Source organism: Mustela lutreola, chromosome 2 (genome assembly GCF_030435805.1).
Source record: "Mustela lutreola isolate mMusLut2 chromosome 2, mMusLut2.pri, whole genome shotgun sequence".
NCBI lineage: Eukaryota > Metazoa > Chordata > Mammalia > Carnivora > Mustelidae > Mustela > Mustela lutreola.
In genome coordinates, this window is record NC_081291.1 from 83,846,458 (window position 1) to 83,868,834 (window position 22,377).

Sequence of the window (22,377 nt, forward strand, 5' to 3'; positions counted from 1 at the left end):
CAAAAGGCATCCAATTGATAAGAAGTAGTAAAATTGTTGACTATCTGCAGATGACATAATCCTATATACAGAAAACCCTAAGGACGCCACCAAAAAACTATCAGAATAAATGAATCTAGTAAAGCTGCAGGATACAGACTATACTGAAATCTGTTGCATTTCTATACACTAATAATGAAGTAGCAGAAAAAGATCTTACGAAAACAATCCCATTTAGAATTACACCAAAAATCATAAACAATCTAGGAATAAATTTAACCAAGGAGGTGAAAGACCTATACTCTGAAAGATACTGATGAAAGAATTTGAAGATGATATAAACAGAAAAACAAACCATGCCCCTAGACTGGAGGAATATTGTTAAAATGCCCATACTACCCAAAGCAATCTACAGATTCCATGCAATCCCGACCAAAATACCAAGAGTATTGGGGCGTCTGGGTGCGTGGGTTAAAGCCTCTGCCTTCGGCTCAGGTCATGATCCGAGGGTCCTGGGATTGAGCCCCACATAGTGGGGGGAAGAGGGGATCCTCTGCTCAGCAGGGAGCCTGCTTCCTCCTCTCTCCCTCTGCCTGCTTCTCTGCCTACTTGCGATTGAGGTCTGTCAAATAAATAAATAAAATCTTTTATAAAAAAAAAATCAAGAATATTTTTCACAGGGGCGCCTGGGTGGCTCAGTGGGTTAAGCCGCTGCCTTCGGCTCAGGTCGTGATCCCAGGGTCCTGGGATCGAGCCCCGCATCGGGCTCTCTGCACTGCAGGGAGCCTGCTTCCTCCTCTCTCTCTGCCTGCCTCTCTGCCTACTTGTGATCTCTGTCAGATAAATAAAGAAAAAATCTTTAGAAAAAAAAAAAGAATATTTTTCACAGGGGCGCCTGGGTGGCTCAGTGGGTTAAGCCGCTGCCTTCGGCTCAGGTCATGATCTCAGGGTCCTGGGATCGAGTCCCGCATCGGGCTCTCTGCTCAGCAGGGTGCCTGCTTCCTCCTCTCTGCCTACTTGTGATCTCTCTCTGTCAAATAAATAAAATCTTTAAAAAAAAAAAAAAAAAAAAGAATATTTTTCACAGAACTAGAACAATCCATCCTAAAATTCATATAGAACCACAAAGACCATGAACAGCCAAAGCAATTTTGAGAAAGAACAAAGCTGGAGGTATTACTGTCCCAGATTTCAAATTATACTTCAAAGTTATAGTAATAAAAACAGTACGGTACAGGGACAAAAACAGACATACGGATCAACGGAACAGAATAGAGAACCAGAATAAACCCACCATTATATGGTGAATTAATCTACAACAAAGGAAGCAAGAATATACACAATGGGCAAAGGATAGTCTCTGCAACAAATGGTGTTGGGAAAACTGGACAGTTATATGCAAAAGAAGGGCACTAGACTACTTTCTACACCATGTACAAAAATAAACTCAAGATGGATTTAAGACTTAAATGCAAGATCAGAAACCATAAAACTCCTAAAAGAAAACACAGCCAGTAATCTCTTGGATGTGGGCCTTAGCAGTGTTTTTCTGGACAGGTCTCTTCTGGCAAAGGAAACAAAAGCAAAAATAAACCAGAGGGGCGCCTGGGTGGCTCAGTGGGTTAAAGCCTCTGCTTTTGGCTCAGGTCATGATCCCAGGGTCCTGGGATTAGAGCCCCACATCGGGCTCTCGCTCAGCAGGGAGCCTGCTTTCCTTCCTCTCTCTGCCTGCCTCTCTGCCTACCTGTGATCTCTGTCAAATAAAAAATAAATAAATAAATAAATAAGCAAGCCAGCCAGAGACAAACCAAAATACTAAGCTTCTGCACAGGAAAGGAAACTATCGAGAAATGAAAAGGCAACATGGATGGACTTAGAGGGGATTACACTAAATAAGTCAGACCGAGAAAGACAATGACATATGATTTTACTTATATGTGAAATCTCTAAAAACAAAGCAAACAAGTGAACAAACAAAAACCAGAAACAGACTCCTAGATGGGGGGGGAGGACCCTTAACAACTGATAGCTGCCAGAAACAATGGTAGTAGAGGATGGGCAAGATAAGCAAAGGGGATTAAAAGGTATAAACTTCCAGTTATAAAACAAGTAAGTCACAGGGGTAAAAATGCAGCAAAAGGAATATATTCAGTAATATTTTATTATGGTAACTACACCTACAATGGTGAGCACTGCATAATATATAGAATTGTGGAATCACCATGTTCTACACCTGCAGTTGACATAACATAGTGTCAATAATACCTCAATTAAGCACATACACACAATGAACCAAAAAATTTTCAAAAATATAATGTAGGGTAAAGTTATAATCTCCAAAAAAAGGAAGAAAGAAGGTTAAAAAAAAAGAGAGAGAGAGAAAACATACAACTTTTTTTGGTACACATGTGTTTTCTGCAGGAATGTAATTGGAAATGGAAAGACTAAATGAGAATAAATCAGAGGACCTTAAATGCCTACCAAACCATTTAGATTTTAACAGCTTTGCACCTACAGGAGTGAAGTGAAAAACAGTCACTGTTTTAAGAAGTAGAAAATTCTAAATACTGAAAACATCAACCTATTCAGAAATAGGAAGCTACAAATTCAATCTTCAATGAATGAAGCAGAGAGCCTAATTAGGAGACTACAGAAATCTAACAACCTGGATTAGAGCAGTGACAGTGCGAACAAAATTATCTTGGGGGAAATCCTAAGTACTTTACTGTGACAATCCCTAAGAGCTATCAATAAACCAAATCCTTTGACTATATCTATACATACATGCCTACATCCAATTCCCACTGAACAGGAAGAAACCCCAAGAGTCTCTGCAGGGCCTGCCCAGTCTCCTGGCAGCATTGCTAACCAGATATCCCAAACACTACCATGCAGCACTTAGTTAAGTCATCATTTGCTAAATAAACAAAATTTGAGTTTATGTGTATGTTCCTGCATGTTCAATACGGTATTAACATTTCAGAAAACTCTCAAACCATGTATGCTGATTTTAGTTCAGAAAGTATTTATCATTAGTTATATGCTTAACTGATACTTGCTTGCTGATATATGTAGTTAAAAAATACAGCATACATGCTGTCTAGATACCGTCTAGGTTTCTTCCAAAAAGTTAAAAAAAATACCAGGTTTAATATTCTTTTAAAAGCACCCTTTAAATGGCTTTATGGCTTTATTTAAATCGAATTTATGCCTTATGGCAAATAAAGATGGAAGTATTTTGGAAGGAAACACATCTTATCAGTTTATCTGGCAACTTGGTTGGGTTGTGTTTCTTTTAAAAAGAACCAGGGCTCACAGTTTATAAAGACTCATGAACAGGCACATTCAACACCACATAAGCAGGAGGTAAAAGGAATTCCAACATAAACTCAGGTTAGCCTCTAAAATCTAGCGGATTTTTAACCACTAATACCTCTAGCAGAATTTAGTTAACCAAAAGCATTGTCCATATTTAGCCATTTCAGTGTTTTGTGAACGTGCGCTTACAGTAACGATGAGCGCCACACAGAGCCATGGGGAGGCACACCAACTAAGACACTGCTGAAGCAATAAGACAAAATCCAAGCAGTCAAGAGTTGTTTCGCAAGACACCAAAGTCTGCGAGGTGCCCTCAACAGCCTGGGAGGAGGAGCAGCTTGCGACAGCAGTCCCAGCCCCACAGAAACCTGATCGCAGGACAGAACGTTCGTTCGTCTGTACCCAGCCGCGGTGAGAGCGCTCGGCAGCCAGGAGCAGACAGACAGCTGCTGGAGCAGGCAGGCTGACAAAGGAACGAGCCTCTGAGTTCCAGTCTGGTCGAGCAAAATGCCTTTGTCCTTCAGCAATAATCATGTTAATCAGAGCCATCCTCCACGTCCAGAGACCCTTACACATTCGCTTCGTGCAAAATGTACATACAGCACGGTTCTGGAGAAGAACTGCCTCCTCAAAGGGAAGGAAAGGAACATTTCAGTGGCTCTGGCAGTTGGGGCTGCTAGACATGGAACTGAGATTGTAAGATAAATTTTAATCTGTTTTATGAGAATACAATAAACCAATTAAAAGTATCCATTTAGACCGTATTTGTTCAGTATTATGCTATGGAGAAAATTCTTACAAGAGTCACAAAAATGTCTGCTGTCTGTTCTCATAAAATTCTCAGCTAAGAGGAGGGTCAACAACAAATTATTAAAACAGAAAGCAGACTATTAGAAGACGGATAAAAGGGAATGGAGTAAAGGTGAACTCAAGTGCAGGTGGCTTAGAAATGGGCCAATATAAACACACAGGCAATTCTCTCTTTCCTTCCCTCTCACACATGCACACAAACATGCTGGCTTTCCACCAGAAGAGCTCCCGTTCTTTCGCTTGTGAGGTGAAGTGGAAAAAAAAGAGGACAAGTATTTAGAACAAATTTCCCAAAATGAACAGTCTTAGTGATGTAGGGTCAGTGATTCTTACACACATTTCTAAGACAAACTTTTCGCCAAAAGGTAAAGAATAAAGGGAAAAGGATAAAGTATTTGTTTTTCATAAATTTTATTTAAAATAAAGTTCTATCCATTCTGATAACCAGTTCTTCCTATTTTGTGATAAAATTATCTTCCATTTTGTGAAATGTTGATGACAGTAGATGGTAATTTTGTTTTCAATGTCCTTGCAAGACAAAATAGAATTAGCAACCATATATCAGCCCCTTGCGAATTGAAATTTAATATTTAGTACTGTAGTAACAGCTTTTGCCTGTAACCCTGGGTGGTTGGTATCTGTCATAGCAATTTTTTTTAAGATTTTATTTATTTGAAAGAGAAAGTGCACAAACAGGGGAAGTGGTAGACAGGGAGAGGGAGAAGCAGACTCCCCAACGAACAGGGAACTCCATGTAGGGCTTGATCCCAGGATCCTTGGATCATGACCAGAGTCGATCACCCAATCGACTGAGCCACCCAGGCGCCCCTGCCATTGCAACTTAAACAGCAAAAAGGACTGGTCCCAAGCCTGAGGCTCAACTAGCCCAGCACCTTTCAAGTGTCCTCAGGATCTCAGCTCTCCAGCGGGCCTAGGTTAAGGCCACCGCCTGCCAAACCCTCTGCAGCCCAGTGGCACCTCTATCACTCAGACTCCTCCCCGAGAACCACACACACAATAGCAGCCACTTCCACGTGCACAGAAGGTTCACAAATAGCTCCCAAATCACAAGGAAGTCCTGCCTGTCAGCAGGCTGACACACACTGTTTAGAGTCCCTCAAGTGGCAGGTGAAGTGAAACCTCTTTGTGCCAAAACTATTTCCTAAATAAATTTGCTGTTATTCTGTCTAAGCTGGTATACATCTCTAGTTTGACAGGCAACCAAAAAGATATAGGCTTTGGAAAGAACATCCTAAAGCACTAAATGTGTTATTTTATAAGGACTTCTCACTTATCTTGGTATCCCTTGCTCCCTCAAACTTTGATTCTCCCACATGAAAATCCCTATCTTCAATTCCCTATTTCTTTTCCCGCTTCATTTCAGAAGTATATGTGCATCTTTCCAAGACAAACATGTGGTCTATCAAATTCCTCTTCCTTTATCACTGAATCCAGCACTTCATTACAAAAAGTTCAAACTTTTCCATGCAAAAAGAGAAACACAACTAAATAAAGCCTACTCCTAAGTATACTCCTAAATATACTCCTAAGTTGCCCTTTAGTGGCAACTTCCTGCTTCCACCTATGCATACCCTTCCACCTAAGATTCAATCCTGCTTTACCTCAATATTCCAGTCAACTGTTCTCTTAAATGTACCAATGACCTTCCAATCTCAAACAGCATTTCTGACTTTCTTCATCAGCTTTTTGGTCAAGAACTTATCAACCCTGCCTTCTTGAAACTTTCTTGCCAATCATGACATTAGTTTTCTGATTCTCAGCTTAAGTCTCCTCTTACCTCTGATCTCCCTTCTCCCCTTTCTAAAGCCTTTCCCTGTTAATCTGTCAAAGCACAGGGGCAAACCCCAAGGAGCTCCCCTTGCAATGGTATAAAGAGTGATGCATTTCATTGGAGGGTTTGGGGGTCCAGAGTGGACTTAATGGGCATTCATGGAAGGAGAAAGCAGAAGACAAAATCAAAATCTGATACAAATTCAGTAACTCTCAGCATTAACTTAACAGATATTGGGCCTCAACAACACACTAGAAAAATAATGTCTACTACAAAGCAATGACTTTCAAACCATACTCCAGATGGGGGAAGAAAGTTTTGATGTTTTAAATGCTTGATTTCCCTGAAATCTGTTTTAAGAAAGGGTTACAGTGCTTTCAAAAACCTTTAAAAGTACACTTCATAGTAAGATACAACTAAACACACAAGGAACTTGAAAATTAGAACAGCATACAAATTCCAATTCAACCCTCAGTTTCTTATCTGGCAAGTGTGGCCAATGATACTCTCCTACATACCACCTCACTGAACTAAACTGAGAAAAAGTAAAGGAAGTACTACAAAGTGGCTTTGAACCCTACAGCACTATTTAAACCTACACAATTATTTTAAAAGCAGTAAGTGCTAACATTTCCATAGAAATAATGACTACTTGAGTATTAATAATGGCTATCACAAAAATCTAAAGCTACATTTTGGCTCTCCAATAATCAACCTAATCTTTTCATTTTAAAGGTCAAAATTAATATGGTAAAATTCCACATAGCTAACGAAAGTATTATACTGAAATCAAATAATACAAATGTTAACATATTATTAAGGTACGTTCTGATTAAATAAAATTTAAAAACATACACTTGCAAGAAGAGTGGAAATGCTTCCTAAAGACTGCAAATGTTGGGTACCTGGGTGGCTCAGTGGGTTAAAGCCTCTGCCTTGGGTTCAGGTCATGATCCCAGGGTCCTGGGATCAAGCCCCCCATCGGGCTTTCTGCTCACAGGGAACCTGCTTCCCCCACTCTCTCTCTCTGCCTGCCTCTTTGCCTACTTCTGATCTGTCAAACAAATAAATAAATAAAATCTTAAAAAAAAAAAAAAGACTACAAATGTTGGGGCACCTGAGTGGCTCAGGGGGTTAAGCCTCTGAGGCCTTCGGCTCAGGTCATGATCTCAGGGTCCTGGGATCTAGCCCCACATGGGCTCTCTGCTCAGCAGGGGGCCTGCTTCCCACTTCTCCTCTGCCTCTCTGCCTACTTGTGATCTGTCAAATAAATAAAATCTTTAAAAAAAAAAAAAAAGAGACATTTGATAGACCTACCTTTTTAAACCCAAAGATTGCTTTAAGCATGTTTTAATTTCACACTACACAGTGAACTCTGCATTTCTACATTAGATACATACCTGAAATAATTACTCTGTGCATCTTTAAGTTGAAAAAATATTCCTCATTTTTAATTTCAAAATTATAATCTCACAAATTACTCTAAAGCAATAAAAAATTATACCTGAAATTATAAATAAAAATATATAAAAGTTATACCTGAAAATTCTAGGATTTCAGAGAACAACCTGCTCTCATAATTAAATGTGAAGCTTCTATCGTACATTTAACTCTCCCATAAAATACTATCAAGAAGTTGGTCAAATGAGTAATTAATCCATATATTCATTAAAAGCAGACATTTAAAGATTAAGTCCTCACTAATTCTCATTTAACCATAGGATTTAAATTCAGTATTCCATGAAATCAGTATCACGACGCTAGGTATTTAACAGAACCTCCTAGCTTCTGTAAAGGCCAAAGGTGCGGCTTCCTCCCACAACACACACATAAAAATTATTATTCCTTTACTATCTACTAAGGAAACAGATCCTAATTTAAATTCCTACATATAGACCTTTTTTTGAAAAGACTAATAGCTAATTAGTTAGGACCTATTCAGTTACAAGCAAAGATACCTAACTTAAATGACCCTGAGCCAAAAGAAGAATTTATTGGCCCACATAATTTAAAACACCAAGGGAGGGAGGGAGCACCTGTGTGGCTCAGTCAGTTGGGCATCTGCCCTTGGCTCACGTCATGGTCCCCGAGTCCGGGACTGAACCCTGCATCAGGCTCCCTGCTCAACAGGGAGTCTGCTTCTCCCTCTACTCGTGCATGCGTGCATGTGCTCTCTCTCTCTAATAAATAAAAAAAATAAAACACCAAGGGAGGGCCGAAAGGGATACAGTCATTAAGAGCTCATGACCTCAACTATGTTTTCAGATAGGCTCTCCACACGTGGCGGCTTGGAAAAGTAGACATCAGAAGTTTAAGACTCACATCCAACTCACAGCTACCTCAGGAAAAGGGATAACCGTTTTTAAAGAGCCCTCCCCAATACTTTTGCCACAGCTCCTATCAGTTCAGATTAGGTCACATACCCCACTCTGAAATAATCACTGTTCTTAGAAGAATGCAGAGCTCTGGTGGGCTGGCTTGAGTCATGTACCACTCCTGGGGGTCAGGAGAGACTCTTGATGGAATGAAAAGGGTTATTATAAAATGAGGGGTGGTGGTACCCTAAAGGAATGTTAGATGAACAAATAACATCTATGTCAGTCATGAGGGTGTGCTCCCCCCAAAATACCACCAGGGTGTTCTGAGGAGCAGTGGCAGACTAACAAATGCAAAAATTGTACAGGGGCACCTGGGTAGCTCAGTGGTTTAAGCCTCTGCCTTCGGCTCAGGTCATGGTCTCAGGGTCCTGGAATCGAGCCCCGCATCGAGCTCTCTGCTCTGCAGGAAGCCTGCCTCCCCCCCTCTCTCTGCCTGTCTCTCTGCCTACTTGTGATCTCTGTCAAATAAATAAAATCTTTTAAAAAAAAGTTGTACAAAGCAGGGCTTTTGGATTACATGTAGTTATTCTCACCAATTTACTCATTTTCAAAAAACAAATAATTCATGACAAATGCCTCCTTTTTCCTGCCAACTTTCCTAAATGTATTTAATCTTAAATGCTGAATTATGAAGACAAATGTATAACAAACTAAAACTTAATAGTTAAAACTGTAAGGGCACTTGGGTGGCTTGGTGGGTTAAAGCCTCTGCCTTTGGCTCAGGTCATGATCCCAGGGTCTTGGGATCGAGCCCTACATCGGGCTCTCTGCTCAGTGGGGAGCCTGCTTCTCCCTCTCCGCCTACTTGTGATTTCTAATGTCAAGATTTTAAATAAAATCTTTAAATAAAATCTGAAGATTTTAAATAAAATCTTAAAAAAAAAAGTTAAAACTTCAAGAAGAAAGTATAGGAGAATATCTTTATAATCCTGGGGCAGGCAAAGAATTCCTAGAACACAAAAAGTATGACTTATACAAGGAAAAAAACCAACAAACTGGACTTATAAAAATTTAAAAGTTTGTCTCTTAAAAAGACACTAGTGAAAAACCGACACCTAACCTTGTACTTAATGGTGAAAGACTGAGTGCTTTTGCTCAAGACCAAGACAAACACACCCACTGTCACTATTCAATACTGTACTAGAAATTCTAGCCAGTGCAATTAGGTAAGAAAAAGAATTAAAACTATCTCTATTTTGGGACGCCTGGGTGGCTCAGTTGGTTAAGCAGCTGCCTTCGGCTCAGGTCAAGATCCCAGCGTCCTGGGATCGAGTCCCACGTCGGGCTCCTTGCTCAGCAGGGAGTCTGCTTCTCCCTCTGCCTCTGCCTGCCATTCTGTCTGCCTGTGTTCACTCTCTCTCTCTCTGACAAATAAATTAAAAAAATCTTTTAAAAAAAAAAAAACTATCTCTATTTATAGATAACATGATTTTGTACAGAGAAAATCCTAAGGAATCTACTAAAATGCTATTAGACTAAGAGACAAACTAAGTAAGGCCGTAGGGTACAAAAATCAACATACAAAAGTTGACTGTATTTCTATATTGTTTACCAATGAATAATGGCAAAATAAAAAAAAAAATTTAAGATTTTATTAATTTATTCAACAGAGACACAGCAAGAGAGGGAACACAGCAGGGGGAGTGGGAGAGGGAGAAGCAGGCCTCCCCCAGAGTAGGAAGCTGATGTGGGGCTCAATCCCAGGACCCTAGGATCATGACCTGAGCCAAAGGCAGACACTTAACAACTGAGCCACCCAGGGGCCCCTAAAATAAAAAATTTTAATTCCATTTATAATACCATCAAAAAGAATAAATTTAGGGGCACCTGGGTGGCTCAGTGGGTTAAGCCTCTGCCTTAGGTTCAGGTCACGGTCTCAGTGTCCTGAGATAGAGCCCCACATCTGGCTCTCTGCTCAGCAGGGAGCCTGCTTCCCCCTCCCTTTGCCTGCCTCTCTGCCTACTTGTGATTCTCTCTCTCTCTGTCAAATAAATAAACAAACAAACAAACAAAATCCTTTAATAAAAGAATAAACTTAATAGAAGAAGTCCAAAATATATATACTGGAAACTACAAAACATTTTTGCAAGAAATTAAGTTAGACCTAAATAAACTGAAATGACATCTTATATTGACAGATGGAAATCTAGCATTAAGATAGAAAGAGTTCCCGAATTATTCTACAGATTCAATGCAATCCCTATAAAAATTCCAGCTAGATTTTTTTTTTTTAAAGAAATTGATGAACAGATGCTAAAATTCATATGAAAATGCAAGGGATCCAGAACTGCCAAAATAATCTCAAAAAGAGTAAGGTTAAAGGGAGTTGGGGGAAATTGGAAGGGGAGGTGAACCATGAGAGACTGTGGACTCTGAAAAACAATCTGGGAGGAGGTTGGGGTACCAGGTGGTGGGTATTATAGAGGGCACAGATTGCATGGAGCACTGGGTGTGGTGAAAAAATAATGGATACTGTTATGCTGAAAATAAAAAATAAACTAAAATAAAAAAAGAATAAGGTTAAAGACTCACATCTCTCAATTTCAAAACTTACTACAAAGCCACAGACATTATGACAGTATGGTACTGGCCACAGGCTAGACATAGAGGTCAGCAGGACAGAACTGGGAGTCTAGAAATAAACCCTCACATTCAGAGCAAACTGATTTTTGACAAGGCTGCCAAGACAACTCAACGGGGAAAGAATAGTCTTTTTATCAAATGGTGCTGGGATAATGGGATAGCCACATGCTAAAGAATGAAACTGGACCCCTTCCTCACGCCATACATAAAAAATTAATTTGGTGCACGGACTTAAATGTAAGAACTAAACTATAAAATTCTTAGAAGAAAATAAGCAAATATTTGTGACCCTGGGTTAGATAATGGTGTCTCAGCTACAACCTCCAAAAGCACATACAAAAGAAAAAATAGATAAATTGGACATCATTAAAAATCACAAACTTTGGACTGCAAACACCACCAAGAAAATGAAAAGACAACTGACAAAATGGAATAAAATATTTGCAAATCATGTATCTGATAAGGAACTTTTATACGGAATATAAAGAACTCTTAAATCTCAGTCATAAAACGACAAAGCAAATTTTCAAATGGGCAAAGGATATAAACTTTTCTCCCAAGAAGATTTATAATAGCTAATAAGCACATTTAAAAAAAAGGTTTAACATCATTAGCTATTAGAAAAATGCAAATAAAAGCTACAATGAGATACCACTTTGCACCTAATAGCTGGCTATAATAAAACACAGATAAGAAGTATTGGCTAGATGGAAATCTAAAATAATATACCCACTATGAAAAACAATTCTGCCATTTCCCAAAATGTTAATAAAGTCCTCCCCTTTTGGCCTTCCATTTAAATCCTTTCCCCATCTCCTAATGTCTATAAAATTTTCCCTGACTACACTTTTATTTCTCCCATGTCTGACCCTGCCAGGGCAGTTCATGATTGTATCACATATTGATTTGGACATTTATAATTACTTCTCCTGTTATTTTTCTTGAATTTGTGTTGCAATTATCTTCCTCTGAGCTCCTTAAGATAAAGACATACTTGGGCAAGAGAACATAATGGGACCAAACATTTATTAAGTACCTGCTTAACTAACTACTTAATATGCATTACCTTAAAACAAGTTTTAAACCCAGAGCCTGAGTTTCTTCATGTATAAATCACGATACCTAAGGCCTGTTGTAAAACACTGGGAAAAGTCCAAGATATCCTAAGTTAAAAAAGGAAGATGTGGGGCGCCTGCGTGGCTCAGTTGGTTGGACGACTGCCTTCGGCTCAGGTCATGATCCTGGAGTCTCGGGATCGAGTCCCGCATCGGGCTCAGAGCTCCATGGGGAGTCTGCTTCTCCCTTTGACCTTCTCCTCACTCATGCTCTCTCTCACTGTCTCTCTCTCAAATAAATAAATAAAATCCTTAAAAAAAAAAAAAAAAAGGAAGATGTGGAACAGTGTCTCTAACATATTACCATCTGTGTTTATAAAAAATGGAGGTAGTGGAGGGGAATACGTGTTTGTATTTCTTTTTTTAAAAGATTTTATTTTAAAGAGGGGGGGCAGAGGAGTAGGAGATGGACAAGCAGACTCCATGCTGAGTGTGATTTAGGGCTCGACCCCACGACCATGAGATCACGACCTGAGCCAAAATCAAGAGTCCAATGCCCAACCAACTGAGCCACATAGGCGCCCCAAATGTGTTTCTATAGATAAAATATATGCGTAACTTGCACAGGGAACTGGCAACAGCAACTGCCTTTCAGGGTGGAAATGGGAAAACTGTTTCTCTATACCCTTTTCAATTGTTTGAATTGTCTTATCATGTGCACTCATTACCTCCAAACTAAACTTTTTAAAAATTACAATGTATACAATACACACAAACACATATACAGATGTATGAAATATCTATTTTTTGAAATATATTTTTAAGATATTAAAACCACAGGGTATTTCTACCCTTTGAGGTAAAAATACATTTCATTTCAGTTGTAATTATCTTACTCATATTTATCACCACCCTTACTTTCTTTGAAAGTGCTTATTTTGACATCATGTTCTACTGAGGCAGGACATTAATTTACCAGATGTCTTCCTCTCATCTAGAAGTTAGAAGACTGACCCATGCTTTATTTTAATTAGTATTGTATGTGCCTGGTGAACTGAGTCATTACGCATATGCATCCTGATTTGCCCAGGATAATCCTGCTTTATGCCTACTGCCCTAAAATTACCAATGATAATTATATGATCACCCTACTAATGAATCAAAGGGAGAAGAAGTTTATTCTTCTTATAACATCCATCAGGAGAACCATTCCACCAACTTAAGGAAAAAAATTACCCAAAAAATTTTTTTTCTAAAGATCTCATTTATTTTTTTGACAGAGAGATCACAAGTAGATAGAGGTAAGCAGAGAGAGAGAGAGGGGGAAGCAGGCTCCCCGCTGAGCAGAGAGCCCATGTGGGGCTAGACACCAGGACTCTGGGATCATGACCTGAGCCAAAGGCAGAGGCTTACCCACTGAGGCACTCAGGAGCCCCAAAATTACAAAAAAAATTTTATAGTAAATTCCTCTTTTGGAAGTATCAATAAGTGTTTAACAACATGATTAATGTTTGTTTTTGTTTTTTAGAGAAAAGGAGCCGGCTCATGCATGAAGCAGGGGAGTTGCAGGAGGAGGAAGAGAGAGAGAGAGAGAGAGAGAAAATCTTAAGCAGGATCCACACTCAGCACAGAGCCTAATGTAGGGTTCGCTCTCAAAATGCTGAGATCAGGACCCAAGCCAAAATCAAGAGTCTGATCCTTAACTGACTGAGCCACCCAGGGACCCCTATCATGACTAACATTTTGACCTCACACAGCATACCCAGTCCCTGTCCTTAGAGTACTTCAAGGTAGTAGATATTTGTTCATCCTGATAAATCATTTTAAAAGGGAAAAAACAAAAACAAAAACAAAAACTAGATACCATACTACTGTTATTTTAAATAGGGAAGAAAAAAAATTAAAATGCTGCTTCCATTTTTCATCTTTTCACAATTCCATCTTACAATTTATGTAATCATTCCTTCCTGACTTTTAAGAACGACTTTCTCTCATAAGTACTGGAAGTTTATTATAAAACAAGAAATGTCCCAAAATAGCAGAGTTTAACGATTAATTTTATTAGATAATCCCAAGGACTAGTTTCCAAACTTCAGCTGAGTAAGGACCCTTCTGGAGCAGGGCTGGCCAGCTATAACTCACATAGGCCAATCAGGCCCACTGCCTGCTTTGTTCATTAAGGTAAGAATGGCAAATTTTACATTTTTTAAGTAACTGAAAACAATTTAAAGAAAATAATACTTTGTGACACTAGTATCTTATCAGTGCCTATAGATAAAAAGTTTTATTGGAACACCACCATGTTCCTTCAGTTATGTATGGTCTATGCTGCTTTTGTACTATGGGTAGAGTTGAACAGTTTAAATACAGACCACAGGGCCTGCAAAGCCTAACATATTTACTATTTGGACTTGTACTGAAAAAGTTGGCTAACCTCTGCTGTAGAGGCTTTCAGAAAAGGGTAGATCCATATACTGAAACAACAGGGGAGGGAGAGATGGAGAGAAGATTTTTTTTTTTTTTAAGATTTTGTTTATTTATTTGACAGAGAGAGGGAAAGATCACAAGCAGTCAGAGCAGCAGGCAGAGAGAGGGGGGAAGCAGGCTCCCCACTGAGCAGAGAGCCCGATGTGGGGCTCGATCTCAGGACCCCGAGATCATGACCCGAGGTGAAGGCAGAGGCTTTAACCCACTGAGCCACCCAGGCACCTGAGAAAATGAATTTTTTTTTTTTTTTTAAAGATTTTATTTATTTGTCAGAGACAGAGAGAGCGAGCGAGCACAGGCAGACAGAGAGGCAGGCAGAGGCAGAGGGAGAAGCAGGCTCTCTGCCGAGCAAGGAGCCCGATGTGGGACTCGATCCCAGGACCCTGGGATCATGACCTGAGCCGAAGGCAGCTGCCCAACCAACTGAGCCACCCAGGCGTCCCGAGAAAATGAATTTTTAACCACTGTTTTAAACCACCACCTGGTACAATTCTGTCATAGATAATATATTTAGAAAAAAATGATCTAGACTATTTCTCTATAGACACTTGTAAAAAGGGGAAATTATCAGTAGAGGCATCTAATTTCATAGCTGAGTTAAGGTATGAGCAACCTCAGACAACAGAGAGGCTTCCTTCCTTCTGCCAACACAGTACATACATGCACAACCAACTCAGCCTTCCCTCCTTAAAGGCATGCAGTGCACACTGCCATTTAGATCCTGAGATAAAAAAGAAGTCCATTAAGCAGAACACTTTAATTTCATGTGATAAATTGATTTCATTTTATCTTAAAATTTGCGCTTTTGAAGATAGGTTTCCAAAGTCCTTCCTAGCCTACAGGTCACATTTTCTTTTTTACCACCAATCTCCCCCACCAAAAACAACTACTTTAACAGTTTACCTTTCACATGTAGACCTTTAATCTATCTAGAACTTTCCTCACATATGGTATTGGGGTAGGAGTTGTTTTATTTGCCTCCATATGCGAGTCAGTTTTCCATACACCCATTTATTAAATGCTCCATCCTTTCCCCCACTGGTTTTCTGATACCATGGTAATCATATATTAAAATCCAAAAACACATGTGTCTATCTCTCAGCACTCTTCATCTTCTTCATTTGTCTATCTTAGTACCCTATAAGACCAGGGCAAGAAAAACAGGGTACTATTGACGCACATCTTTATATATCTGGTAATGCAACAACCACTCCCTCCCAACTTATTCTTTTTCTAAGACTGACCTACCTGTTTCCAAACACATTCTCCATACCTAAATTTAGATTAAGTTTATAGAGTTGCCTCAAAAAATAAAATCCAACTGGAATTCAGACCGGAACTGAATTAAATTTATAATGAAGAATTAATACCTATACACCATAAAATTAACAGATAGTGGTCAGAGAGGGAGAAGACATATGCAAAACCTAGAAAAAGGTTTAATATCTAACGTATCCAAACAGAACTTTGGTAGAAAGAGTAGGCAAATGATTATGATTAGGCAATATACAGAACAGGATACATAAAAATCTAACAAGTATAAGACAAGAGACTAACATAAAGTGGTATAATCCAAGAAAATGCAAATCACATTATAAAATACCACTTTATATCTACAGAATGATAAAAGCTGAAAATCCGATCATGCCAGGGAGATCCAGGGAAACAAGAACTCTCATGCCCCACAACTAGCAGGCACGCAGAAAAACACAATCATTCTGGAGAAGCATGTGGCACAACTTAAGTAAAAGTGAACTTCAACAAACTCTGTGATTCTTCTGCAGTTTGGCTAAATTCTTACAGAGGTTCACAGAAGCATATGCTAGAATGCTCCCTGTTGCTCTGCCAGTGGTGGGGGAGAGCTAGAACCAACTGGGCTTCTACAAACAGAATGGAAATGTACCTGGTGGAATTTTAGGTAGCAGTTCAGAGCAACGAATTAGGCCTCTGCAGAGCAACAGGGAGAAATTAAAACATAGTGCTTAGTAAAAAAGCAGGAAACAAAATGAGATAATATCATTTATATAAGTTAAAAATACAAATACACTAAATGCATTGGCAAGAAGACATATTAATAATGTACAGAAACACATTAGAAGGAGTGCACTACAGGTTAATTGTACTAGAAAATAAGAATAAAATGGAATAAAATAAGCAAGAAGGAAAAGGAGAAAAAGGCACTTAGTTTATACAAATTCTCGGTTTTTATTTTGTGTTGGAGAAACCGCCAACAAACACCAAGCTAGCTACTGCAGCCTGCACCTGGAAGAGACCACTCTCAACACAACACAACACACACACACTCTACCACTAAAATTATTTTTACATACACCAGTTTGGCATGTAACAGTGAAAGAGCCCTAAGCATAAAAGAAAATTATAAATGGTAAAAGAATTATCAAGAAGACATCTTGAACTGGTATAACCACAATGCAGGATAAAGATGGTATCGTCTGTATTTTGAATAAAAAGTAGGATACCCATTAAAGAGATAAAGAAACACAAGAAAAGCATTTGGGTGAAGGAACTAAGTTTTAGATAGGTTTGTTTCCGGTGTTTGGTTGAAAACACGAACTCCAGAGGGCAGCTGAGGACGGCTATAGATAGATATGAGAATCATCTGAATTGTCCATTGTTATAAATGCCACATATTTATTAAAAACGACTATGGCATTAAAAAAAAATGACTGTGGCATGGAAGATGTATGCAGTGCTAATCATGAACACTCTAAGGAAAGTGGAAAGATGCTGATTTAAGACAAAATAAACTAACAGGAAGTAGAGGCGAAAGTAACTGTGGAAGGTAAGAGTGGAGAAGGTAGGGAGTAAATCACTATGGCTCTCACTGATTGAAAGTAACCTGTGTGTAACAAAAATTAAATAAATACTTTTAAGTTTAAAACACCATTACCGGGGTGCCTGGGTGGCTCAGTGGGTTAAGCCTCTGCCTTTGGCTCAGGTTATGATCTCAGGGTCCTGGGATCGAGCCCCACATCGGGCTCTCTGCTTGATGGGGAGCCTGCCTCTCCCTCCCTCTCTGCCTGCCGCTCTGCCTACTTGTGATCTCTCTCACTGAAATAAAAAATAAAATAAAATAAAATCTTTAATAAATAATAATAAATAAATAAAATACCATTACAGTCAGGATTCCTGGGTGGCTCAGTTAAATGTCTGCTTTTGTCTCAGGTCATGATTTTGGGATCCTGGGATAGAGCCCCAGGTCCGGTTCCCAGCTGAGCTGGGAGCCTGCTTCTCCCTCTCCCTCTGCCCCTCCTCATGCTTGCATGAACTCTCTCCCAAATAAATAAGTTCTTTAAAAAACAAAGCAAAACAGTATAATCTACCCAATAGCAGTAGACACCAAAGATTTAAGATAAATTTCTGCGAGCAAACAAGAACTCAGAAAATCTAGAATGTTTTAAGAACAGTGCTCCACAGAGTTGTGCAGTGGCCCTCTCATTTAACAGCATGATGCTGGGCACAGTTCAGAATGTCATCAAAAAATATTTTAACAGAATTGTCTATCCTGTAGTTAGCAAGACTAGTATCAAGCTTATAATTACACAGACCAACGTAAGGTATTACAGTAACCTAACAGCCTCCCCTGTCCCCTTCTTTACCCTTAGGTGATAGATGGCTTTCCAAAAAAGTCAGTTTTAATCTTAGAAATCTGAAGGAAGTTGTCTACAAACTATGCTCTTGACATAAAAGCAGCTTTATATTATACTATATACTACTATTATATATATATAATGCATTATATAGACTATATATAGTATATACATTGATATATTGTAAATAATACATGGTATTGTATTTATGTATATATTTTAATATAAAAAGCATATAAACTATATAATTATAGCACATGGTAAACTTTATGGTACTTATACCATAACTATAGTATTATAAGGCTCTTATTTAAAGGAAATAAGACATTGTTCCTCTTAGAGGTCAAAGTTAGATATCAAGTAAGGAAAAAGTGAACCTCTGAGTAGCTATTCCAGAGGAGTCTGAGTTTTAACAGATTTTTTTTTTTAAGATTTTATCTTATTTATTTGACAGAGAGAGATCACAAGTAGGCAGAGGCAGGCAGAGAGAGAGAGAGAGGAGGAAGCAGGCTCTCCGCTGAGCAGGGTTCTATCCCAGGACCCTGGGATCATGAACTGAGCCAAAGGCAGAGGTTTTAACCCACTGAACCATCCAGGTGCCCCGAAGAGTCTAAGTTTTAAATGTCTACTTCATTTAGTGTTCTAAAATGAGTAATTTTCATTCTCTTGAAAAGTATAAAATCGTATGTATAACTTAAAAGATCAAAATTTTTAAAATCTAAAAATACCCTTGTAACTCATGGTAATGAGATTTCATATCACAAAAACTGCTATTAGGTTTTGATACAAAATTGTATATAAGAATAGACTCAGTTTTATTTCCTCAAGCTCTGAATTCAGTTTATATAACAAAAGGAGGCCTAAAGCATTGCTTACTTATCTTCAGATTAATGTGAAAGAATTTATGGATATTTAAAGCAGATACAAGATACTGAAATGAAAAGATCTATTCTAAGAACCACCGTTAAGACCAAAGATCCCTTCAATGGGCCATGAAACAGTTCAAATCTACCTTCTTACCTGATCCTAACAGAGAGTCTATTAAACCTGAGATTTACCACCCATTTAAGTAAGTCAAACTAAAAGTTACACCATACTTACTTTCATCTAGTCTTAATAAATCTTTCAAGGTAAACAAGCAACCACTAGAATAATCACAGTGTTAACAACCACTAGAATAATCAAAGTACTAAGTTCTGTGTCAGACTTTTTTGGGAGACTCCTTTTTTGCTGGAGCCTCCGACAGCAGTTACCCCTCACCACCCACCATCAACCCCTCTCCGACTAGAACTCTAAACCACTACCACCCAAACACACTTCCACAAAACAAATAGATCTAGGACAATGATATAAAACTGGGACTTGCAGTTGCATGTGGTATTTTCACTCACTAACCCAGAGGATTTCAAATTTGTGTCAGAATAGTTCAGCGTAACACTGTGTTCAAAAGTAGTCATGTGTTGGAGCGCCTGGGTGGCTCGGTTCATTAAGTGTCTGCCTTCGGCTCCGGTTGTGATCCCAGGGTCCTGGGATCAAGCCCCTCATCGGGCTCTCTGCTCCTTTCTCTCCCACTCCCCTTGCTTGTGTTCCCTTTCTCACTGTGTCAAATAAATAAATAAATAAAATCTTTAACCAAAAAAAAAAAAAAAAAAAAAGTAGTCATGTGGCTTTTTTGGTTAATAGTGACTACAAATGTGGTTCCAGAATCCCAAAACTGGATGACAGTTTAGAAAAGGCAATTTTTAAAAATAAAAAAGTATAAAAGATGATTTTATGATGTTTACATTTTCTCATTAGATTTAAAATATATTTACATATCCAACAGAAATTTGAAGTAGAAATGTAATCTGTAATAATGTAGCTATCTAAATTCTATTATAATCAACATCTACAGTAAGTTCTTCTAATGTGGCTTGACCTGTAATTATATTAGAATTAATATGCTCTCAACACACATCTAATCCTAAAAACCAGTATGAGTGGAGGGATTAAAAAATATCAGAAGTCTAAAACAACTAAAAATTCTAATCACAAAGTGCAGCTGATATGGCCAGAAACAGTATCAGTCTCCAAATATCAACATGAATTTATTTATTTAGATTTTATCCATTTATTTGAGAGAGAGAGAGCGCACACACACATGCACGGGGGGTGGGGGGGAGAGCAGGGGCAGAGGGAGAGGAAAAAGCAGATTCCCCACTGAGCAGGGAGCCTGACGCAGGGCCCAGTACCAGGTCCCCAGGATCACGACCTGAGCCAAAGGCAGAAGCCCAATCAACCAAGTCAACCCAGGTGCCCCATCAACATGAATCAAATAAAATCTCTTACTCATTATAGCATATAAAATTTTAAGCACAAGCCATTTAAGATAAGTTTAATTCTTCAAATAACTCCTTTCAATCTTTTCAAACAGTTCACCAACATTTATGAAAGTAAATATGATCCATATAAATGTATAGAATAACAAATAAGTACTATTTTCTAATGATTAATTTTTATTTACAAAAAAATGTCATAGGTCTTTTAGTCACTTCAGCTTCTGGCCAAGATGGACTAACAGGTACCAAATTTACCCTACCACCTTAAACAATAACAAAAGCCAAAACAGATGAAACAAAACAGTCTGGAGACAATAGACATCAAGGGAGTTCAGGCTCAAGGTAATGATTCCTGAAAAAGAAAAACGAACATAGGAAGGCCTACAATTGCCCCTGCAATGTAGGGATGGACAGATCAGTATTGCCTCAGTAGAAGTGAAAAGTTAGCTTTCATCACAGTTCTGATCACTCCTTTTTTTAAAGATTTTATTTATTGACAGAGAGAGACACAGAAAGAGAGGGAACACAAGCAGGGGGAGTGGGAGAGGGAGAAGGCCTCCTGTCAAGCAGGGATCAATGCGGGCCTCAATCCTAGGACCCGGAGCCACCCAGGCAATCCTGTTCTGACCATTCTTAACAAAGCTTAAAAGCAGGTCTCAAAAGGATCAATCTATTTCCAAGTAAATTAAATGCATGTGACCTTAATGGCAAACCTTAGGAATATATTTAAAAATACAAAAATACCCAGCACCCAAAAAGGTTATGATTCACAGTGTATGGTATTCAATAAAAAAACTCCCAGATACAGAAAGGAGTTCAAAAATGTGAGGAGAGGGACGCCTGGGTGGCTCACTCAGTTATGCTGCTGCCTTCGGCTCGGGTCATGATCCCAGGATCCTGGGATTGAGTCCCACGTTGGGCTCCTTGCTCGGCAGGGAGCCTGCTTCTCTCTCTGCCTGCTTGTGATCTTTCTCTCTGACAGATATATAAATAAAAAATAATTTTTAAAAAAAATGTGAGGAGAAAAACCAATCAACATTAAAAATTCCAGGAATGACAGAGAGAATAAAATAATTTTTTTAAAAGATTTTATTTATTTATTTATTTGACAGAGATCACACGTAGGCAGAGAGGCAAGCAGAGAGAGAGAGAAGAGGAAAACAGGCCTCTCAATAAGCAGAGAGCCCGATGCAGGGCTTGATCCTAGGACCCTGGGACCATGATCTGAGCCAAAGGCAGAGGCTTTAACCCACTGAGCCACCCAAGCACCCTGGAGAGAATAAAATTAACGGACAAAGACAGTAAACTGTTGTTATAACTATTTAGCAAGTTCAAAATGATAGACAATTTCAAAATGATAGACAAATGCCTGAATGTGTTAGGTGCAGGCATGGAAATTATAAAAATACACAAATCAAACCTTTAAATGAAAAATATAACATCTGAGATGAAAAACACAGTGGATGGGATTAACAGTATGTTAGATACTGCAAAAGAAAAGATAAATAAACCTGAAAACACAGCAATAGAAATTACTCAACACACACACACACACACAGACATTGGAAGTAAAGCATCAGGGATCTGTGGAAAAACTTCAAACAGCCTAATATACAAAAAGGGGAAAGACCTCAGAAAACATGTTAAAACTGTCACCCAGCAAAAATGTTTCAAAAACAAAGGCAAAATAAAGATTTTTTTCAGGTGTACAAAAACCAGAAGAATTCATCACCAGCAGAACTGATTGTAGGAAATGTTAAAGATAGTCTCTCAAGTGGAAGATAATGAGGTGTATATCCGAAACTATACAAAAGAATAAAGAACACCCAAAATGGTAATACATTTGTGGAAAAGATAAATTTTAATTATTTCTTAAATCCCTCTAAAAAATAAGTGTCTAAAGCAAAAACAGTAACAAAGTATCGTAGGGTTTATAACTGGAAGGAAGAAATGTTAAAGGATCCTATACTACAAGAAGGGGCATAATATCACTTGACAGTGTAATATGCTGAAGAGGTATGCTATGAACTCTATACCAACCACTAA

The 22,377-nt window shown here is 38.6% G+C and overlaps 2 protein-coding genes across 7 annotated transcripts in view; one reads left to right on the forward strand and one right to left on the reverse strand.

The window, feature by feature from the left end:
- Window positions 1-22,377, forward strand: part of NKIRAS1 (NFKB inhibitor interacting Ras like 1) — a 76,055-nt gene that overhangs the window by 50,726 nt on the left and 2,952 nt on the right. Inside the window, exon 6 of one of the 4 annotated variants that reach the window (XM_059162491.1) lies at window positions 13,444-13,568. The exons of 1 other annotated variant lie outside the window; for it this stretch is intronic. In XM_059162491.1, the coding sequence (XP_059018474.1) occupies window positions 13,444-13,553 (110 nt within the window). In that variant the 3' untranslated portion in view covers window positions 13,554-13,568. Of the gene's footprint in view, window positions 1-3,455; window positions 3,507-13,443; window positions 13,569-22,377 lie in introns of those variants that run through there. 2 more of the 4 variants (XM_059162492.1, XM_059162493.1) reach the window with 2 other exon arrangements.
- LOC131824487 (ubiquitin-conjugating enzyme E2 E1) overlaps window positions 1-22,377 on the reverse strand; it is a 78,119-nt gene that overhangs the window by 19,674 nt on the left and 36,068 nt on the right. The window contains exon 4 of one of the 3 annotated variants that reach the window (XM_059162488.1): window positions 21,185-21,304. The exons of the other annotated variants lie outside the window; for them this stretch is intronic. Within the exon in view, the coding sequence (XP_059018471.1) occupies window positions 21,185-21,304 (120 nt within the window). The remainder of the gene's footprint in view (window positions 1-21,184; window positions 21,305-22,377) is intronic. 3 annotated transcript variants of the gene reach the window in all.